Below are 20,487 nucleotides of genomic sequence, written 5' to 3' on the forward strand. Positions count from 1 at the left end.
ATGAACTGGCAACTTGTCCAGACTGTACCCTCTCGGCTGGTGTTGGCCACCCGCGATCCTGATGAAGAAAAGCAGTTACAGAAGATAGATGGATGGATGTTTGACCATCTACAGTATATGGAAACTGTGGGAGGTCTTTGAGCACCGCTTGGTGCCTAGAATAAATTTGTCTGACAGTGAACAGCAAAGCTTTTCCCAGGATGCCAAAGGTTGTTATACACATACTGCATAAAAAGGGTGAGAAACACTTCAGTCTTTCTTTCCACAGTTAATAATTTCTGCATGGCAGCACTGACAAATCCGTCTAGCAGCAGCTCTGTAGTCCTAATGCTGTTGATTAATGATTGTAGGCAATAAAATGATTAAATAGAGTTGGTAAATGCACTTTTATTACAATCCACATGTGCTGGTTGCTCCAAATGAAAAGCGAAATGGGACAAACAGAGCAAAGGAATACAGTGATACTTTCAGACCAGACCACAGTACAAAAAGGGCATCAATATGTACAATATAACCATGTACAAAAAAGCTATTTTACATAGGTAGGTATGAAAAAATCATACATCTTTGACAAACTGTAGAATTACAGAGACAATACAGGCAACAGTGTATAGTTTTAAAAGAGTTGACACGTGTATCAACTTTGTTTTCTTTAAGTAAACTGTCTCTGTCCTATGTTTTCCCCCACATACACTCATAATATACATTCACTTTTTCACACACACACACACACACACACTTACATACAACCAGACACAGAAACACACTGAGTGTTAAATAAACATCCATTCATTAATCTCTCTGTCTGTCAGAGAGATGTATGAAACAAATATGGAGGTCTGAAAACCAATCAGATGGCATCGTGGACCAGGAAACAAGTCGAGAGCCTCCTATGGAGGATGATCCGTTATTTCCTCTTCAGGCACTCAAGTCTCCAGATTAAATCAAGAGTCTTTCAGTCGAACATCATGCACCTGCCGCTTCTCAAATTAAGGTCAAAGACGACAACACAGTCAGACTTTTCAGCCTTCTACTTGGCAGCCTTTGCCCCTTTAGGTGTCTGCTTGTGGCAATCTGAGCACATAAAGGTCATAGGGTTATCCCATTTTCATGACTGACACAGTGCAAAAAACTGGAAACAGGTCCCCGTGAGCGAGAGACTGCGAATAACGCAAAACAAAGTTTCAAAAAGAAGCACCTCTGTGGCCCAAAACCTCAAAGGTCAGGCCTCTACTTCTTGGTTGTCTGTGTAGTGGAAGCGGTTCAACTTCTCCCTCTCCCGGTTTGAAATGTCCAGTTTGGCTGCGTGTGCTGGCTTTAGTGCCGGAGATGGATGTGAAGGTGCAGGGGAGGGCGGCAGAGTCAGTTCAATCTCCTCGTAGCAACGTGTGACAGGGGTGGGAGGTGGAGGGTGAGCGAGCGGGGTGGCAGGGGGCAGGAGGGGCACGGGACGGTCCACGTTTCTGATGAGGTTGACAAACTCCCTCTGGTTGTTGATGCCCTCTTCCTGCGGGACGGCCTGTTGCTTTTTCCGCTTTCGGTGGAGGTGGGAGAGGATGAAGGCGCAAGCTGCACAACCGCAGACCATCACTAAAGCTAAGACGCCCACCAGGATGATGTAGAAGTTGACACTGCCGTGCGTCGTGTCAGACACGGCACCTGCAGACGTGGAGGCAGAGACGTTAGACAAGACTTTACATGGATATTGTACGTCTTAAGACAGACATAGAGTATTTTGATTACCTGGACAGTGTTGTCCAAGGCAGGGAAAATCAGTGGCTCTGCAGTCTCGACCATAGGTACCCTCAGGGCAGACACATGCGTACCTGCCCTCTATGATGAGACAGGGTGCCCCATTTAGACAAGGGTTGGAACTGCACAGATCCAAAATCTGAAAGAAATGAAAAAGATGGTTAAGAAACGGTTAAGATCCATTACCCTATAGAGTTTCCCAATACTATTTCCCCTAATTGTAATATTATTAGGCTAGATATGAGGCATCTGCTCCAATGTTTAGCAAACTTAGAAAAATATTAACTATGTACAGTACCTAATACTCTCCCTGTCATTCTCTGAATTTAAGATATTCTTGAGGTTTCATTCACATTCTGCTAAATCAAACCATCTGTTTTCTATAACCTCTTATCCTCATCCTGGTCACAGGGGGTTAGAGTCACCAATTAACCCATCAAGTGTATGTCTTCATGAGGAATCTAAAGTACCCAGACAAAACCCACGCAGACGCGGGGGGAACATGCTAACTATATTTATGTACATTACTGGCATACTTTTTGTTATTAATATACCATGAAATAAAGAGGTCCCTCTCTTATATATACAGATACATCAACTATTTTATCTTCAAATATCTCGTTCATGCTGACAGTTAACACAATTTTAAATCTATATTCTAAAAATCTAACGTTCATTTTATATTTTACTAATTGTAGGAGCCAAAATGTGTATATGGTGTGTGCTGTTTGTTTGTTTCGATCACACACATTCCCTGGATCATGATGATTTCCTGTATTTGGCAAAGTTTCACATTATTTTACCCGTTCACTTGGTGGTGGGATTCAGACAAAGAGAGGGCTTTCTGTTGACATCTAGTTTTGTTGCATCTCATTGTGTTATGACAAGTTTTTATTCTCTTGTTTAATAAACACTATAAAACGCATCCGGCCTGACTGTGGATTTGGTCACAGTAAAGAGCCTGCTTGGCCTCTTGGCAGCCTTTTTTTAATTGATAGTGGTCGCTACACTAATATTTTGTATAGTTGTATGTTACTGTTCCACCCTCTTTTCTTTTCATGATTACACTTGATGGAGATGACAGGTCTGTCAACCTAGTCTCGTCACAGTATGTTGGTATCAGTGAAGGTTGTCTGACCTCACAGAAGCTTCCCGAGTATCCCATGGGACAGCTGCAGGCGACGGTCTGTCCATCCTTCTCCACACACTGTCCTCCATGCAGACAGGGGGCACTGTCACATGGACTTGGACTATTTTGGCAAAGTTTTCCAGAGAAACCAGGTGGACACAAACATCTGGATCCTGACAGCTGGTCCTGTGTGTGACAGTATACAGTGTATGTTATTAACATGTATATAAAACAGAGAGAGCAGTGATTATATGGAGTGAGGGGGGAAATGGGAGGCCTATCATGGCTCAGCTGTCGGCAATGAAACCTTTACTCCTTTGAGAATAAACACTGCTTTTAACTTGAGGTAAAATAATGTCAAAAATAGGTTTTAATTCCCAGAAGAAGACCTAAAAAGGCATCAACAGAACTGCAATGACTCCCAGTGATTCACTTTAAAAACTTCTTGAGGTGTTTGTGAACTCTTAATTTTAAGGAACAGATAAAGGAATGAAATAAAGAAGATACTCTAATGTCACTCCAGTGAATATGAGCATGTGTGAGAAAGACAAGGAGGCAGGTCAGTGTTGTGACTGATATGCAGAGACGACAGGCAAATTAGACCGACAGAGAAGGGCAGCACAGCCAGGACTCTTACCTCGCAATGTCCGCCGTTCAAACACAAACCCTGACAGCTGCTGTTCCCTAGAAATCAGAGAGACCAGACACACTATATTATATCTGTCACATAGAAATAGGATATGTTAAGCTGTAAACAACAAATTACAAACAGAAAAGAAAGAGATAACAGTCGAAAACAGAAGCTGACACTAATTTGTGTTTAATTTCTCATGTATTTCTGTGACGGATTACTGATGTAATAGGAGTTTTTGTAAAATGATCTCCAGCCTACAGGGACTCTGTTTAAACACAGTCCACTGAGGCCCTTCATGTCTCACTACCTGCCACAGGACTATCAGTTTCCTTTATTCCTTTTCCTTTCATACTCACTGATGTCACAGTTAGGCCCCGTCCACCCAGGAAGGCAGTCACACAAGTATCCGCCGATCAGGTTGCGACAAGAGCGGGCGTGGACACAGATACTCGTTTCACACTCGTTGGTGTCTGAAGAGAGAAAGAAGTAGAAGAAAATTTAAAAAATATGAATCTGATGAAGAACATTTCATCTCTGCTGTCACTGATCTGAGCTAATCCAGGGATTAAGTGAGACTGTAGAGACATGAACAATAACAAGGTCTGAAGAGTGCGGCCAATAACAACATTTTTGGGCAGATAACAACACTTTATATCAGCATTCATTCCCCATTTTCTTTAATTATATGTTGATGTGCAACATTTTAAGTAATAACATTTTAAATAGTGCAAATTTCAACCAATTCAAAGATATTTTTTGGACATTTCTGGCTTTCTTTGATAGTCATAGCTTGAGAGATAAACAGGAAATTCTGGGGAGAGAGGGGATGACATGCACAAAGGATTGCTTGTAGGACTTGGAGGACCTTGATACATAGGGCACACATCTCTACCAGGTGATAACAGATTATTAATCATTTTGAAACTACACTGGCTTCAGGTCAATAATGTCTCTGTCATTCCCACTATGTAACTTTGTTCCCCAGGTACTACCTGTGAGAAGCACGCTTTATGACACGACACACCACCAACTACTTCACTGATTTGAGGGAAATGGAGGAAATAATTTCTGTTTTTTCCCTCTGATGTCCGCTGACTGCTGTATATCAACTCTCTGTGAGTTTCCTGATGGGCAGTAAACGATAGCTCCACCCAGGTGAGTGTTAGTGTTTGTACCACAGGTACAAGCGTGGAGGATGCTGATAGGGAACGGAGTCAGTGTCGTGCCAGAACTGGAGCTCAACAGACAAGCAATGTAACCAGGCTCAGCAGCCTCTATGGACATAATAAGGTGAAAATACAGAAGGGGACGTTGACAGAGGAAGCTAATAAGAGAAAATGAGAGTTAAAGTGACTGAGCGAATAAATCTGATTGATGTGAGAAATAAAAGCCTGAAAGACAGACACCGAGCTGGGCTTCTTGCTGTTGGACTAGTATTAGCTGGCTGCTCTGTCTTATGTTGTTTATTTTTGCTTAATTGGCTGTCAGCAAAGTGGTCAACTTGTTAGTTGTTTATCAGAAGTAATGTGATCAATTACAGCTGTCCATATTTATTTCAGCTGTATTACACTCTGAAACTGGGGGCTACATTCAGACACTGGTACAGACATTCATGGTGCTCAGAGGATGAATCCTACTGAATTTGTTCAATACTTTGGTTTATTAGCAAATACCTGCAAAACTAAAGTCATCCTCATCTGTGCTATAGATTTAGTGCTAATTAGAAAGTGTTAACTTGCTAAACTAGAACAAGTTAAACATCGGCATGTTAACATTTAGCTCTAAGCACTGCACTGCAGCCTCATAGAGCCGCTAGCATGGCTGTTGAGTTGTTTCATATATATTATAAAAATGATGTAGGTAAATGTTGATTGATGCTCATTATTTGAGGACATCCTGACTGAAGTTTGTTTCTCTTAAAGTTTAAGAGCAGCAGACATTTTCTTTTTTCTCTTTCTAACCCCGTTCTTCTTCTTCTGTTTCCCATCATCGCTCTCTTTTCCCAGTCATCCTCCTCCACCTCCCTCAGGCAGAAACAGGTGTAGCCTTTCTGTCTTATAGATTACTGTTTTGGCAGTTATTTATACAGGAAAATAAATGAAAGGACACAAGATTGAAGCTGAACATATTATAATGCTAGGTACTCTGAGCGTTCAATATAAACTTGACTTTTACTAAATTAAATATGTTTTGGGGGATGAGCTTCTTCTGTGAAACGTGGTCACTACAACTGCAGGACAAACTGTGATATATCAACACATCAATCCCCTAGGTAACAGGCAAGGTGTACCATAAAATATAGTTCCTATTCTGAATGATACGACCAAAATATACACAGTTATAACTAATTAAATTAAGCCAATTATCTCACTAAACCTGAGAAAAATAATTTATCAAATTTGATCTTACAATATATCAATAAGACAAAATGTCAGCCTAATCTTGTTTACTGAACGCTCGCACAGCACCGCAGTAATTAACTGCTGAATATAATCATGTACGTCTCCTCCCGGGCTGCAGATGATCTTGAAGTTAAATTTTAAACTTGAAGTGGATGCTTGAGCTGAAATGTGAAGTGGAGACGCCAGCAGCATGCACACCAACACTCGGCAACAGAGTGCTTGTCAGATATTATGCTTACAAATGCACAGCGGATTCAAAATAATGCCTCACAGCATCTTCTTACATCTTTTTGTTTATGCATAGATCTCCCCCCAGATGTGCCGCTGCTTCTGTTGAGTTTACATGTGCCTATTCCCACCCTCACACTGAGCGTAAAAGCCAGGAACCCCCCGAGGGCTTGGCTCTGATAGCAGAGAGGAAGAGGCTTAGAAAGAAACGCTGAATGAATAAAAAGGAAGTAGTCAGTCTGTTATAGGTAATCTAAACCTGTTACCGTCACTGAGAGGCCTATTAGGATTTAGGGCCGCATATGTGTGTGTGTGAAGGTGTTATCTATGGGAAAGGCCCCGGGAATCTGGAGAAAGAAAGTGCAGACAGAAGCCGGCTAATAAAAGAGTGAAACTGATAGAAAGTATAATTGCTTTTCACTATATGAGGAACTACTGATGCTCTGCCTCTCACTTCAGGCTATAAAGAGTTTTATCACATGTGTTTGAACAGTGTATATGTGTGTGTGTGTGTGATATACAGTGAGTCACTGACCTGTGAGGTGGAACTATGGGGGATTATCAAGTGTCAGAGTGACATATCACTGTAACACAGAGGAGCAGGAGAGGCTGTCAAACTGAAATATGTTTTTACTTCATAACCCCCGAGCCTCCGTATGTGTATATAATATGTCCTCTATGTGTGTGTGTGACCCGATCCTACACAATATTCCCTCTGCTGTACTATCTAACACAACAACCCTCTGGGAGTTTACTTGTCAATATGAGCGAATGCAGCACAAAGAGACGTTACAGTGCATTTAGAGAGAACTGATTCACAGTCAGGACGGGCTGATGGGAGAATTAATATGCCGTCGGCTCTTTTTGCCTCTTTAATTTGCGCTTTAAATGCATATTTCATTTCATATTATAAATCATAATCACTTATTGCTCGCTGAAACACTGGCTTTGAAACCAGCTGTGTTTTACAGCTGTGACCGATCAAGCTTGTTGGAGGATTAAAAAAATCACATGAATATATTGTTTTTTAAGACGATAAATATCAGATTTTCTCATGAATATAAAACTGTATAAACAACTGGAGCGATATATATTTTAACTATGAAAAACTATCATCAGCACAGAAGCCACAGTATGCTAAACATCAGAAGCATTTCACTCAGATAAAATCACTTTGCACCAAAGTTACTGTCTTTGCTTAGGCTTAGAACAAATTTTTATATTTTATTTATTAAGGTGTTCAGAACATATAGTAGTTGTGGCATTAAACTGTCTCTGTCTTCCATATTTAAAAACACCATTTGCATCTCTGTCTTGCTTTTAAGTTTCTTGTCTTTACTTATGACTAGGCAACATGGCTGAAACAAACATCACAATATTAATATTAATACGACATATTTGCAAATATCAATGTATGTATGGTGTGGCGGTCTCCTGGTTTGTTTACTTTTGTGTTTCAGTGCAGCAGCATGATTACCATATTGGAAACACAACTCTATAACTTCTTTCTCTCTCTCATGCCATGCATTATTTTGTTTCTTTCATCCATGCAGACACCTCATCCTATCCTTTGTTTAGTTCTGTTTAGGTTTTTCTGTTGTTTAATTTGTTAAAAAATAAATTACTTTAACTATTGCCTATAATCTGCATCTACCTTGTTTTTGTCATGGCCTCAAAACCGGGTCGTAACAATGGTATGTCACAATATGGCAAATATCTGTGAAGTGACTTTAACTAAACCATTCAAACTACATTAGGGGTGTTGTAATACACTGACATATTGATTGATTAAAAATTCAATATTTACAATGTGGTAATAATACACATATCACACAAATATCGTCTAAATAATCCAGTGCCGCTAAAATTATTTTAATTTCTTTGTGGTTCACACTCCACACTGTGTTACAGAACACATTCAAAGTTAAAGATGAATTTGACTGAGCATTGTTTTTTATTTATTTAAATTTTTCTATAAATATTGTGATAATTGTGTAGTATATTGTGCCAAGGCAACATGAAACAGAACCTTCAATAACTTGGTAGGATTGCCATTTATAAGCTTCTGAACAGCAGCTACATGAAATTGTCATTTACTAATACATCATCTTCACCTCCATCCAGAATATGCAAATAACCTTTCTTATTAAAACATTTATATTCATATCTTGGTATGGTCTTTGTTAGTGAATATAAATTTGTATTTGATAACATAAGATAGTATTATCACCATGATTTTGAAACGTTTGTCCATATTTTAATATAAAAAGCAGCATAACCAGCTATTTAGATGCAGTGACCTTTTTATGTAAATGTACAACATAACACAGGTTTAACTCTGACCCACTGACCCAGCTGGCAGGTCCTGCCGGTCCATCCAGGTGGGCAGAGACACCGGTAACCTCCAGGGGCCTCTTGACATGTCGCTCCACGTCCGCAAGGGCTCCGATCACACTGCCTCACCGCTGGGAGGAGAAAGAGAAAATATTGTACATGAACTACTGGTCTGTGTAATGGGAATGTGTGTGTGAATATCAAAGAGATGTGTGTGTGTGTGTGTGTGTGTGTGTAAATGTGTGTGATGCCACCATGTGGACATGTGTGATCTGGAGTGCAGCATTGGTATGCGGATGCTTTTGCAGCTCGTGTTTTCATTCTCTGTTCTGCTGCTGTGGTTTCTGTGCAAACAGTGATAAATATAATCATCTGCAGCACATACATGGCTGACACCTTAAACCTTTCCCAGAGGGAAAGGAGAGAATTTAAATAAAGGACGATGGCGGGAGAGACAGAGCTAAATAGAAATAGAAAAATGGAGCTGCCATGCTTGGTTCTGCTCCTCTGAAAAGGAATTAAAAACAGATAAAGAAATGGAGGGAATATGAGGAAAAAGAGCACAAACAGACAGAGAGAAGCCCTCGTTTTAGGGTCTTAACCATGCATAACTTCTCATTACACATGGCATATTTGAGCAGCAGTGGCATTATAACTTTTCCCATGCATGACTCTGTGGTATACATCACTCGCTCTGTCTCTCTCATAACCTTTTTTAATTTACCTAACCCTGCAGAACAACCATTTTCCATCCTCCTGACCCCAACTCCAACCCCGAGCAATAATAACCCGAGCCAAGCAGGGCACTTCTCCCAAAACTAGATGGAGAATTCACAACAAATAAAGAAGCCTTTAATTAATATCTGTTATATATATAAATCTTGTCTGAAAGCAGAGCTGTGTTGTGGTTATGGTCGTCATTCCCTGCAAGCCTGACAATCTTCTCACTGTGTATTCCCCAGAGAACCCCCCACAACACATACAAAGACAGAGATAGACTGCCTCTTTGACTGTTAATCAAGACAGCAACAAAATAAACTATCCCTTCATTCCTCTATTTGTCCGTCTCTTCTTATTCTCTCCCTCTCTTCTGTGGTTTTCTGTGTTTACATGCCGGTGACCGACCTGCAGCGCTGTTTATCCAGATGGAGGTGAAAACAGAGGATGTGGAACGCTGCTTGTTTACACACGCAGCTCTGACAGACCATAACCTGTATGATCCAATCTCACCTGTAGCCATTCACACATTCTCACACACAACATGAGCTCAAAACCTACTGTATACGCATGTTTCCACACATAAAGACTCGTGACAGCTCAGCCGTTACTCTGCAACCTAAAACACGTTTGACCTTTAGCCACGCTTCATAAACATGAAAGTGGGGGATCTTCTGAGGTGTGAGGGCTTGCTGTAAGCTGATGTACCAGGGGATCAAGATCCAGACACATCAAACAGTGTCAAATTGTGTCTTCATGTGCTTGGATTATGGGATTGGGATCATGGGAATCCAGCTTTCCAGAGCTTGACTTAAAAATCATCTCCACCACTATGTTTAATGATTTTTTTCTCTCATCCCTCCACACTGTTGTCACTGTTTCCCCCCGTGTTAAGCCTTTGCAACATGTACTTTTATAAAAACCTGTCAACAGAGGCCGACGTCTTCAGCAGAAATTTAGCTGCGATAACCACGTTTCTCAGATCTTTTACCACGATTACAGGAACCGTGTTTCTTGTTTACACGACGGTTATGAAATCAGGTTATTTCAGGACGCCAACAGTGCTCAAAGTTCATGCAAACACAAACTGAAAAATATTTTTTCGCTATGACAAAGATAAAAATCTTAACTGCCATCTGAAAATACATATCATAATCTCAGAGTTCCTTATGTGGTATAATAAAGTTTAGTGTGCTTACAGAGTCAGAGTAAACTCTCCATCTCTCTTGGAGCAGATTATCTCGATTATTACATCTAGTACTGCATAGTTTTAGGAGAAACATCCAAGTACTGTACAGTAAACTAATGTTATTGCAGATAAAAGCCAACAAAAACATGTCAATCCCGTTCTGAACAGTGTGTATTGGTTTATGTTTAACAGTGGTCTCAGTTTCCACGCAGACCAAACAAAGTCTGATAACATTACATATATTTGGCAGACGTTTTGGCCCAAAACAACTTTCTTTTTTTCCCATGCACACACACACACACACACACACACACACACACACAAACATGACGAAAGAACCGGATGTTGCTGCACAAATTCTCATAAATAGGATTAAAGTTTGTGCTGGTATTTGTGATAGTTTCACCCTCGGGAAGAAGACTCTATAGTCAACTTACAACTATTGTTCTTTGTTCTAAGTAAGCAGCATGACTTTTTGATTTTTCGGGGGATTTTTTAAATTTTATTTGTTAGTTATAAGGAACATCTGCTTTGTGTTTCATTGAATAGATACTTTGTTGTCCTTAGAAGGAAATTTGTTGCTGCAGTCTGCACAAAGCCTCACGTACGCACATAAATACACAGGTGCACAGAAACATAGAAACACCACAACATAGCCACAGATATAAACTTTGACACAACACATTTCTCCATGCTTATCCCATATCCATAGCTCCCACACATGGTGGTTACCGAACTGCTTTGTTGAGAGATACTATGGCAGAAGGGACAAAACTCCTCCATCATCTTCAGATCTTCAGAAGTAGGAATGCACTGTTTTTCACTGCTACAGGAGCAACTTCAGATTCAGTGTTTTCCTCATTTCGTTAACACGTGAAGCTACAGCTACACCGGTCTAATCACAAGTGGTCACTCCTCCAGAGATGCTCATGACACACTCTGCTGTGAACCTGTATCTGCCTCATCTGGATGGTGTAAGACTAATAAATGATTCACTGTATTAAAAAAAACACTGTGAATTCTGTTCCATTGATCAAAGATGCTCCACCTCGTCTTTTCTTGTGAATGTAATCATGTGTGGAAATGCACACGCACGAAGCCAGACAGAGGGCAAGACAGACCACTGATTGCTGCTGATACTGTTTGTGTTCAGGCTAATTTAACTTCCTCTGTTGGATTGATTAGAGTCACTCACTGGCTTTGATCCAATAACAACCCATCACAGACAATCTCACACTGCCCAGCCCCTCAGCTCAGAGTCATGTGTGACTGTGTGTGTGTCAGTGACAATCACCCTCAGAGCAAGTTTGTCCGGTCCAGCTGTTGGTACAGATGCAGCTGAAGCCCGTTGGGTCTTCCACACAGGTGGCTTCGTTCATACATGGAGACGACAAACATGCATGTTCCACTGATGAGAAGACGGAGAGAGAGGAGATGATGGAGTCATAACAAAAGAGAAAAAAAACAGACTGATGTGTAGACAAACAACCTGCATTTGATTTCATTTTATTTGTCAGTCCTCGGGGGCTCGTACGGTGTAGCCAAACTCACCAATGTCACAGTTGCGTCCTTTGAAACCTTCCTGGCACTCGCACTGGTACTCGTTTGGCTCTGTGTTCGTGCAAGTCCCACCGTTCATACAGGGCTGGTGCGTGCCACAGTAGTTCAGATCTGAAACATTAAAAAATATCATGGAAGTCTGATTTTATGTTTTAGTTTACAGCACAGAGCTGCAGAGAAATAAAGTATTAATGGAAGAAAAGAATGAGGATACATCATTTGTAGCTTAACTTCAGTTTGACTTTCAAGGTAAAGAGTGCACCACACACACACACACACACAGACACACACACACACACTGCACAGAGCCTGAAGTGTATCCAGGTTGGCTCAGTGTGCTGACTGTGCAGGCCAGTAGCTGCAGGGCCTGTTGTCTCCAGTGTTAAGGCTGATTAAAGCTTTGCTTTCTCTAATGATCTCCTCTGTGCCTACAGTCTCTTTGTCTCACCACAGCTCTTTACAGACTTTCTGAATACACAGAAACAGCTCAGGACCCCACCTAGCTAAGAGTGCCCAGCCCAGCCCCGCTCACATTCACCTTACCCAAGGCTATCGCCTTTCCTCTGCATAATACAAGCGTCCCGTGGGCACTCGTTTGGCTCCCGGATCCCAGCTTCCCACACCGGGGAAGAGGTGGGAGGTAGGCTGGGATAATGTTGGAGGAGCTACAGAGCGGTGGGAAAAGTTGAGGAAGGTGAAGCCCTGAGGGAGCTGTGTCTTATCTCATACAGAGGATCAGTACGCCTTGCCTGTGAAGGTGTGAACGACCACACCTGACAAACAAAATACACACAATGTCTCTGTCAAACACACAGACAGGCAGACACAGCAAACCTCTTTCATCTTTATGCAGATGACGCAGATGAGTTTAGCTGCTGTATAAAAAAAAAATTCCAAAATGAGAAAATGTGCTGTTATCCAAGACAAGAAGCAACAAATACACTGATGTGACGATCAGCATTCTCCACAGCGTCCTTGGTCAATGAAGTACCTGAGAGTTTGGCTCAGCGATAGATTCATGTCTCTGTTGTAATAAGTTTAAAGAGGAGTGTGCATGTTGAGTAAAAACTATAATTTATGACAAGAAAATAAACTTTTTACAATCAGTCAGATAATAAATTAGACATTTTGCACAACTGACCCACAGTACACTGGGTAGTTGGAGGTAATCAAGCTGCAATCTCCGTGGCTGTGAAGCGAAGCCAATGTGGAAGTGCCAAAAACTGCATGTCCACTTGAGGCTGGCTACAGAAAGAGTCAGTCTCCATAAACCTCCACGTTAAAATGTCCAACTTCACAGCAGAAATAAACATGTTTACAGCCTGGTACAAAAAACACTGTTTTAGTCTCTATAGCTAAACTCCCCGTTCATGACAACTGTACTGAGGGTGAACTTTTATATAACTGTTCATTTTCAAAGTTATGCATAATTAACAGTGTGGACACTTTGATTGACAGGTAGTTGCCGTTACAGGAGGCTTGTTTGAACACCCAGGTCCACAAACAATCCACGTCTTCGCTGATTGTTAGATTAGCCAAGAAGCAGTAGAGGCAGGACTGCCAACGTGACACTCTGAAAATACTCTAAAATACACTCTGAACTTTAAAATGGCTCTTCAGAAACCTGTGGGCCATTCTTTGTACTGTCAGTGGTGGTAAAGAGTGCAGCTGTCAAATAGCTTTTTCCAGATGTTTTCTGTTGTTTCTCATCATGTTGAATTATTAGATTTTTTTTCTAACAGTACTAAGTAAATCTGGTGGTTTTTGTGCCTGTGTTGTTTTGTAAAGTTATGCAGACTGCTGTGACAAAAATGTGATTGTCCGTGTTTTAAAATATGAAATGGGATGAATGAATTCAGTATGAGAAGTCAAAGCGAGGACAGTCTCAATACAACTGACTCCAGCCACATTGTTTGCAATATTAAATTAAATAGAAGTTGAAGAAGAGAAACAGATCAACACAAACACAAACTAAATCCCTGTGTTAGTATATCCAGGCGTTCCTTCATTCTTTCTTCCAAACTGACCTTTGTCGCACAGCAGTCCTCCCCAGTTGACGTCGCACACACACTGCCAAGGCTCGACGCAGCTGCCGTACACACAGCCGGGGAACGTCACACACTGATCACACAGAGGGCCTTTCCAGCCATAATGACACCTGAAGAGGAAGTCCAGTGAGTTCATGTCACGTTCATAGAGCTGATTGTGTTGAATCACTTCCGTTAGTCACTTTATGTGCACACTCTGGGTAATATGTAGGATTGGGACAGAATTATAGCAGAGATATCTACTGAAGTTAGTGTGATTTATTATTATTATTAGTGGCGGGACTCCCTGCCTAAAGGACCCCGGCGTCAGCAGCCAGCTTTAGGAAGAGACGACAGTGACACACAAATAAACAACCAAAGTCTCTTCAGATTCGAGAGGGGTCTGGCTGCCAGATCTTCTTGTAGTGTCAGATTCTGGTCTGATCTGGAGCCACTTACGGGTATGTGGAGGAATGAATTAATTTATTTAACTTTTGGGATTAAAAAGTGGATTTATCTTCATTGTCAGTGCATAAATAAATGATAAAGCTTCATATTTATACAGAGATCTGTATAAGAGCTCTACTTAACTATGAACTAAGTTAGTATAGCCCTGGACAAGTCTTCAAGAGTCTCATTGCATCGAGGGTAGGAAGAAATACAGTGCTGCCCCTTATTTTTTGGAGCATGTGGTCTGGAATCACAAATTGCCTCCTAAACCTGTGGTGAAGTTAGTTTATATTACTGTTACATGAATTGTAACTTGTGGGTTTCTGCTACAGCAGAACTAGACTGGGGGAAAAAGAAACACGTATACTTACAACAGATATACTAATTCACAGGTTATATTCAGCTTTTAAATTCAACAGTTATATTTGTGAAGCAATTTTAGTGAAACCCACAGACACCTGCCTGCTGCTGCAGAGATTTAAGACCCCTGAGATTTCAACCCCACCGTAGACATATAATCTGGGCTGAGGTTCAAAAACAACATCAGTATTGCATTTTGGCTTTACACTGTACTGTGCTGCTGGATTCTGCTGGATTCTGGTGCATCCTATGTAACCTTATTCATTGTGACGCTGATGTTGAAATGACATAATTTGGCTACAGTGAAAATGAGAAAAGTTTGTTAAATCGTTGGACTCACTTGCATTCTCCAGGTACAGTGCAGGAGCCGTGGACCTGATGACATCCCTGTTTACACACGGCTGTGAACAAAACATGCACACACACAAACAGAGTGCTATTAGAGATTATGAAATGTTAACTATGAAACACAAATGATGTTCAGTTAAGTTACTGGACATTAAAATCTGTTTAATAATCCCAGACATAACGTATTATAGTATAAGACTGAGAGAAAACCTTAAAAATGTTGTTTAATTATGAGATTATTTACTTGAACTAAGTTAAGGTATTCAAAAGTTTCCAGCTGGAGAGCCGTGAAGACTAAAAACTCCCTGAACTTCATCATGGTCATTAACCTGCAGGCGGTAACAGAGGGACCCCTGACTAATTTTTCAGACTTCCTGCTTCTCTGCAGTCCAATCAACGACCTGCTGAGGAGGAAGTCAGATGAAGTGAGGATGTCCGTAAACTAGCTGCGTGTCCTTCAGGGTTCCCATGGTTTCCACTCTGGTTTCCTCCATTCACTTTTTTACCATCGCAACACGATGGCAGCGCTCCGAGGTCAGGCAGTGAGGTCGTCCAGCTGATGAGTCACAGACAGGCGCAGATGCAGAATAACACACACCGTCCACCGAAGCTGAAGAACAGCTCATGTTCATGTTTGTACGTTGGACATTCATGAGGCTGATTCTCAGTTGTTCAAGGAGTTATTTGATGGCTACACCTTTCAGGTTGGTAAGTGATCTATTTATTGAAGCTAATGACAATAGTGCGTCAGTCAAGTTTATTTTAACAGCCCTCAAAGGGCTTCAGTGGCCGACATCAGAAAGGAAAACAAGAACACGCGCATGGAAAAAACCTTTTAAGAAACCTTGGAAATGATCGCTACAAAGGAAACCCCCATCAAAGATAGTGGAAAAATAAAAAAAAGTAAAAAACATGTTTCAATTTTTGTCATCAGTGACCTTTAAGTCATCCTGAGGAAAATATTAGCTGAATATTTTCAAACAACAAACATTTTCCTTCCTGAGGAAACATGAGGTGTCTCGTAAGGTGTTGGGTAACCACGCCTCTGGAACGTCATTCTTCCAAAAGATATTCTTCATTTGTGGGTTTGATGATGGTGGTGGAGAGCGATGTCTAACTGGGAAACACTACTGGGCACATCAAGGGCACAATGTTGTTTTGGTCCGTTCTCCACATGACTTCAAATCACAGAAGCTTAGTGGTTCGCCCGGCAGGCTTTTTTAACTTGCTCAGATTTGGTCTTTTATGTGCTTCAAAATCTGTAAATATGGTTCCAACAATATGGTCCTATCAATTTGTTTTGTCGGGTAATAAAATATGATTAACACCATTTTCATCAAACCACTCAGTGACCCCTCGTGCCCTATGGATAGGGAGTATAATGATCCTGGGAAGAGACCAATCCCATCAGGATATAAATGTTTCATCACAGGATGAATGTGATCACTGAGAATACCTTTGTATTAATTTGCAGTGACTCTTCCCTTTAAGGTGACCCAAACCACGACAGAGAAAAAGCCCCTACAGTATGAGCCACTAGATCCTCTCACTGCTGGGGTCAAACATTCAGGCCTCTTATCAAGAATATAGTGAGGGATGACTCATCTGACCATATCGCTTTTTTCCACATCTCTGTAGGCCAGTGCTGATGGTTTTTGGCACCACTGAACTCTCAAATGTGCATTAATCTTAATGAGGAGTTTATCCTACTATAATATCCTCTCTGTGTAATTGTCAACAAACTGTTCAGTCTGATCATGTCCTGCATCGACGTCCCTCAGTCACCTGAGGAAGAGTTGCTGTTTAGTTTTTTCTTACATATCACACTAATGCACAAGCATCACGGTCATCAAACACATGCTGTCGATTACAGTTTTGTAGAAACACGAGCCTGTTGGTCAGCCTTTGTGACAATGAACCCTCTTTCAAAGCCACTTAGATCTTTTTCTTGATACACATTTTTCTAATTTTACACAGGACATTTGGTGTGTTGTACTGCAGATTAAAGTTTCCTCTCTCACCTTCTTTGCACTCTGGTCCCGTCCAGCCCTCCATGCAGACCTTTGAGCCACTGGGGTCACAGTTGAAGTGACCAAAGAAGTCATCGCGGCCTCTGCAGAACTTGTTGCAGAAAGGTCCGTAGTAGGTTGAATCACAGCGAAAGCGAAGCCGGTACTCCAAGCTTAGATGCCGTCCATGGTGACGGTATGTTTGCCACTGTTCACCGGGGTTCAACATGGAGGAGAGGAGGACTCGCTCAATTAACTGACCTGAGAGAGGAGAGAAGAAGGAAAGACTTCTTCAGACTTTTAAGACTCAAAATATTAATCAGGACAGCTTCAAACTTCTCTTTTACATTAGGATTACCCTTTTTATCTACATATAGTGATATATGTCAAATTAAACAGCATCTATGATCTCGTGCAGACCGTGTTTCGCCACTATGTTGCAGACGTAACAGGAAAAGAGTAGAAGAAGAAGAAGAGCTAGTGGCAAAAATGGCAAAATGTTTTGTTTTTTCTTAGAAGTTTGAGAAGTTAAATGTAGACAAATGGAGGATCGCACAAATTATTTAGCACAAGAAAAGCCAAGGTAAGTCGAAGAAGTGAAAACAAGAATAAACAAGAGTGTGGCTTTTCTCAAATGGATACCGCTGATGTGGGACTAATGTTTTTAAAGTGATGCCAAAGTTTCATGATTTCTTTTCGTTCAGCCAAATGTTACAAATGTAAATGAAAACTGTTGTTTTGGCACCAATTCATTTTAGACATGCGGCTTAAGTTTGGCTCACATCACAATCATCATTGTCTCCAAAAAGGGTTTTCTTGTGAGCCTGGTATTTTGAGGACAGGTCAAAAAGAAAGGATGCATTTTCAATGACTACTATACTATAAAAGACTATCATCCTTTAATCTACCCAGAATTTCATCTGTTGGCATCAAATATCGTGAACACAGTACAATATGAATATTGACGGAGACAGAGGCCGACTATTGAACCAGAGAAAAGAGGTCTTGGGTCTGCAGTGAAGACAGAGAGCCCAGCCTGAACACCAGAGAGAACCAGACGAGGCCCCCGGGGGGCAGCGGCTGCTCCTGACCCCCGGAGGGGATTTCCCAGAGGCACTGTCAACCCCAACTCAGTTATAATCTCCTCTGACAGGGTATTAACACACACAAAGCACAGAGAATAATGTGTGTGTGTGGACATATTAGTGTGTCTCATTGTATGTATGTGTGTGTTTAAGAGATGGTGGTGAGGATAAGGGGAGAGATTGCGAGATAGTAATGCAGAAAAGGGAGGCCTTGTTGGATGTAAGTCAGCGATGCGGTGTGGCCGGGTGTACAGGGTGTGTGTATGAGTGTGTGTATGAGTGTGTGTGTGGGACGGACAGAGGCAAACAGAGCCAAAGAGGAAGGGAGGCAGCTATTAGGGCACACACATTGCAAACCACCTGATGGAGAGATGAGATCACTGTGGTTTGACACAAAGGAATGAAAACAGAGGCACATACTGGCCGATGTGTGTGTGTGTGTGTGTGTGTGTGTGTTTAAGAGAGTAAAAGAGGAGTGACCAGAGTGGTCGCTGAGCGCCCTGTTAGCTCAGCCGTTGCCCCCCATTCCTCCACTGCCGGCCTCCGCCTGTAATCAAATCTGAGGGCCAGGTTTTCCAAACGCTCATCACGCTACTGCAGTGCATTGTGGGTTTTTCATTATTTTATGACTCTAGCATGTCAAAGGGTTAATTTCACCATAATCATTTCTCTGCACAGACAAGAACAGCAGAAGCGAGAGGAGTGGAGAGAAAAAAAACCCTTATCAGGCGGCAGGGAAGGTGTATAACAGAGTCTGATTTCCTCTCTAACATGATTAGATGAGTAGACAAGTGAGCACAAATAGAGAGGAAGATGGAGAAGAGCAACAAGAAGCTGTGTGGAGAGGAGACAGATTTCTTTATTGGATACATCTTTGATGTCATATGATAAAAAGTCCACCACTGACAGCCTAGAGGCATGGAAACTGTATATTCAAGAAGACATACAAGAGGCTGTTGGTGCTCTGATGTCCCGCACACACAAGGAAAAGGGTACTCTGTATCATTGTGTATGGGACTGTCAACTGCTGGGGCCTCTTCTCTTCACTAATTACACCACCTCTCTGCGTCTGATTATCCACTCGTATGATTTCTCGTATCACTGCTATGCAGATGACACTCAGCTCTCTTTGTCACTTCCACCTGAATCCCTCTCAGACATATCCACATTGATGAAGGCACACCATCTCCAGCTAGACCTCTCAAAACACGAAACTGCTGCTCCTCCCAGCCAAACCTACTATACACCATGACATCAATGTCAGCTCGTATGATTTCTCATATCTCATATCGCGCTGCCACCAGGGTAGCAAGAAAATTAGCAGTCATGCTCGATGACCAACTAACCTTTTCTGATCACGTTGCCTCAGTTGCTTGGTTGTGCCACTTTGCACTTCACAAGAAGAAAAATCAGGCCTTACTTGCTGCTAAATTCCTCACACAGGCTGTGGTCATCTCACGATTAGATTGCTGTATCGCCCTCCTGATGGGCCTCCCAGCCATGCACAGTGAAAACCTTTCAGATGATCCATAACGCGGCAGCAGGCTCTGCCATCCATACACTCAAGGCAATCCAAACTTTTCTTGTTGTTGGAACGCTCTACCAATTCCTACCTTAAAAAAACTCCTGAAGACACTACCAAAACTGGACATGCTAAATCTATTCCTCTTCTCGAACTGTCACTTGATTCAATGCGGGCAGTACTTATTGCTGCACTAACATGTCCTTGTCGCCCTGTACCTTCATTGTCATTTTGGATAGAAATGAATGAATGAGAATGTAATGTGACCTTGGACATGCCAGGAGGATGAATGCTTTGTCTTGGAGAAAAATGGATGTACCCTCGATTCATGTATGGATAAAGGAGATGGCATCTTATATTGTATTGAAGAGACTCGCTCATATAATTAGAGGAGAGGCAAGAGAATGTGTGAAAACCTTTAATAGTTTCTTGGGTGTCAAAGTGCATGGACAACTTAAAATTGCTGTGTGTTGATGTATGCTGTTGAGTGTCTTATTTACTTGCTAAATGTGTGAGGTTTGTGAAGTGTTTTGTGGAAACCATGACTACATATTTTCTGGTTTAATATAATAATAAAAAAAGCAATGAAGCCTTGAGCTGCTACTGACACTTTACAGAAAAGCAAATATAAGCAGCAGACACCCGGGAATGGTGTCTGCGGGTAGCAAAAACACTTAAATCTCTTTGTGTGGCCTCAGGTGATTTTCCCCCCACAGCCTGATTCTGGCTGTGAAGTGCTCG

General features: G+C 41.5%; 1 protein-coding gene across 1 annotated transcript in view; it reads right to left on the reverse strand.

Moving 5' to 3' along the window:
* Positions 1-367: 367 nt before the first annotated feature.
* Positions 368-20,487, reverse strand: part of LOC104931582 (protein jagged-1b) — a 50,319-nt gene continuing 30,199 nt past the window's right edge. The window contains exons 4-14 of the mRNA XM_027280620.1: positions 17,152-17,400; positions 15,123-15,183; positions 13,973-14,103; positions 11,937-12,056; positions 11,680-11,793; positions 8,497-8,610; positions 3,872-3,985; positions 3,519-3,565; positions 2,891-3,067; positions 1,744-1,891; positions 368-1,659 (exon numbers count right to left, since the gene is read on the reverse strand). Of these exons, the coding sequence (XP_027136421.1) occupies positions 1,223-1,659; positions 1,744-1,891; positions 2,891-3,067; positions 3,519-3,565; positions 3,872-3,985; positions 8,497-8,610; positions 11,680-11,793; positions 11,937-12,056; positions 13,973-14,103; positions 15,123-15,183; positions 17,152-17,400 (1,712 nt within the window). The 3' untranslated portion in view covers positions 368-1,222. The remainder of the gene's footprint in view (positions 1,660-1,743; positions 1,892-2,890; positions 3,068-3,518; positions 3,566-3,871; positions 3,986-8,496; positions 8,611-11,679; positions 11,794-11,936; positions 12,057-13,972; positions 14,104-15,122; positions 15,184-17,151; positions 17,401-20,487) is intronic.

This window comes from Larimichthys crocea, chromosome VII, assembly GCF_000972845.2.
Source record: "Larimichthys crocea isolate SSNF chromosome VII, L_crocea_2.0, whole genome shotgun sequence".
In the NCBI taxonomy this organism is placed as follows: domain Eukaryota; kingdom Metazoa; phylum Chordata; class Actinopteri; family Sciaenidae; genus Larimichthys; species Larimichthys crocea.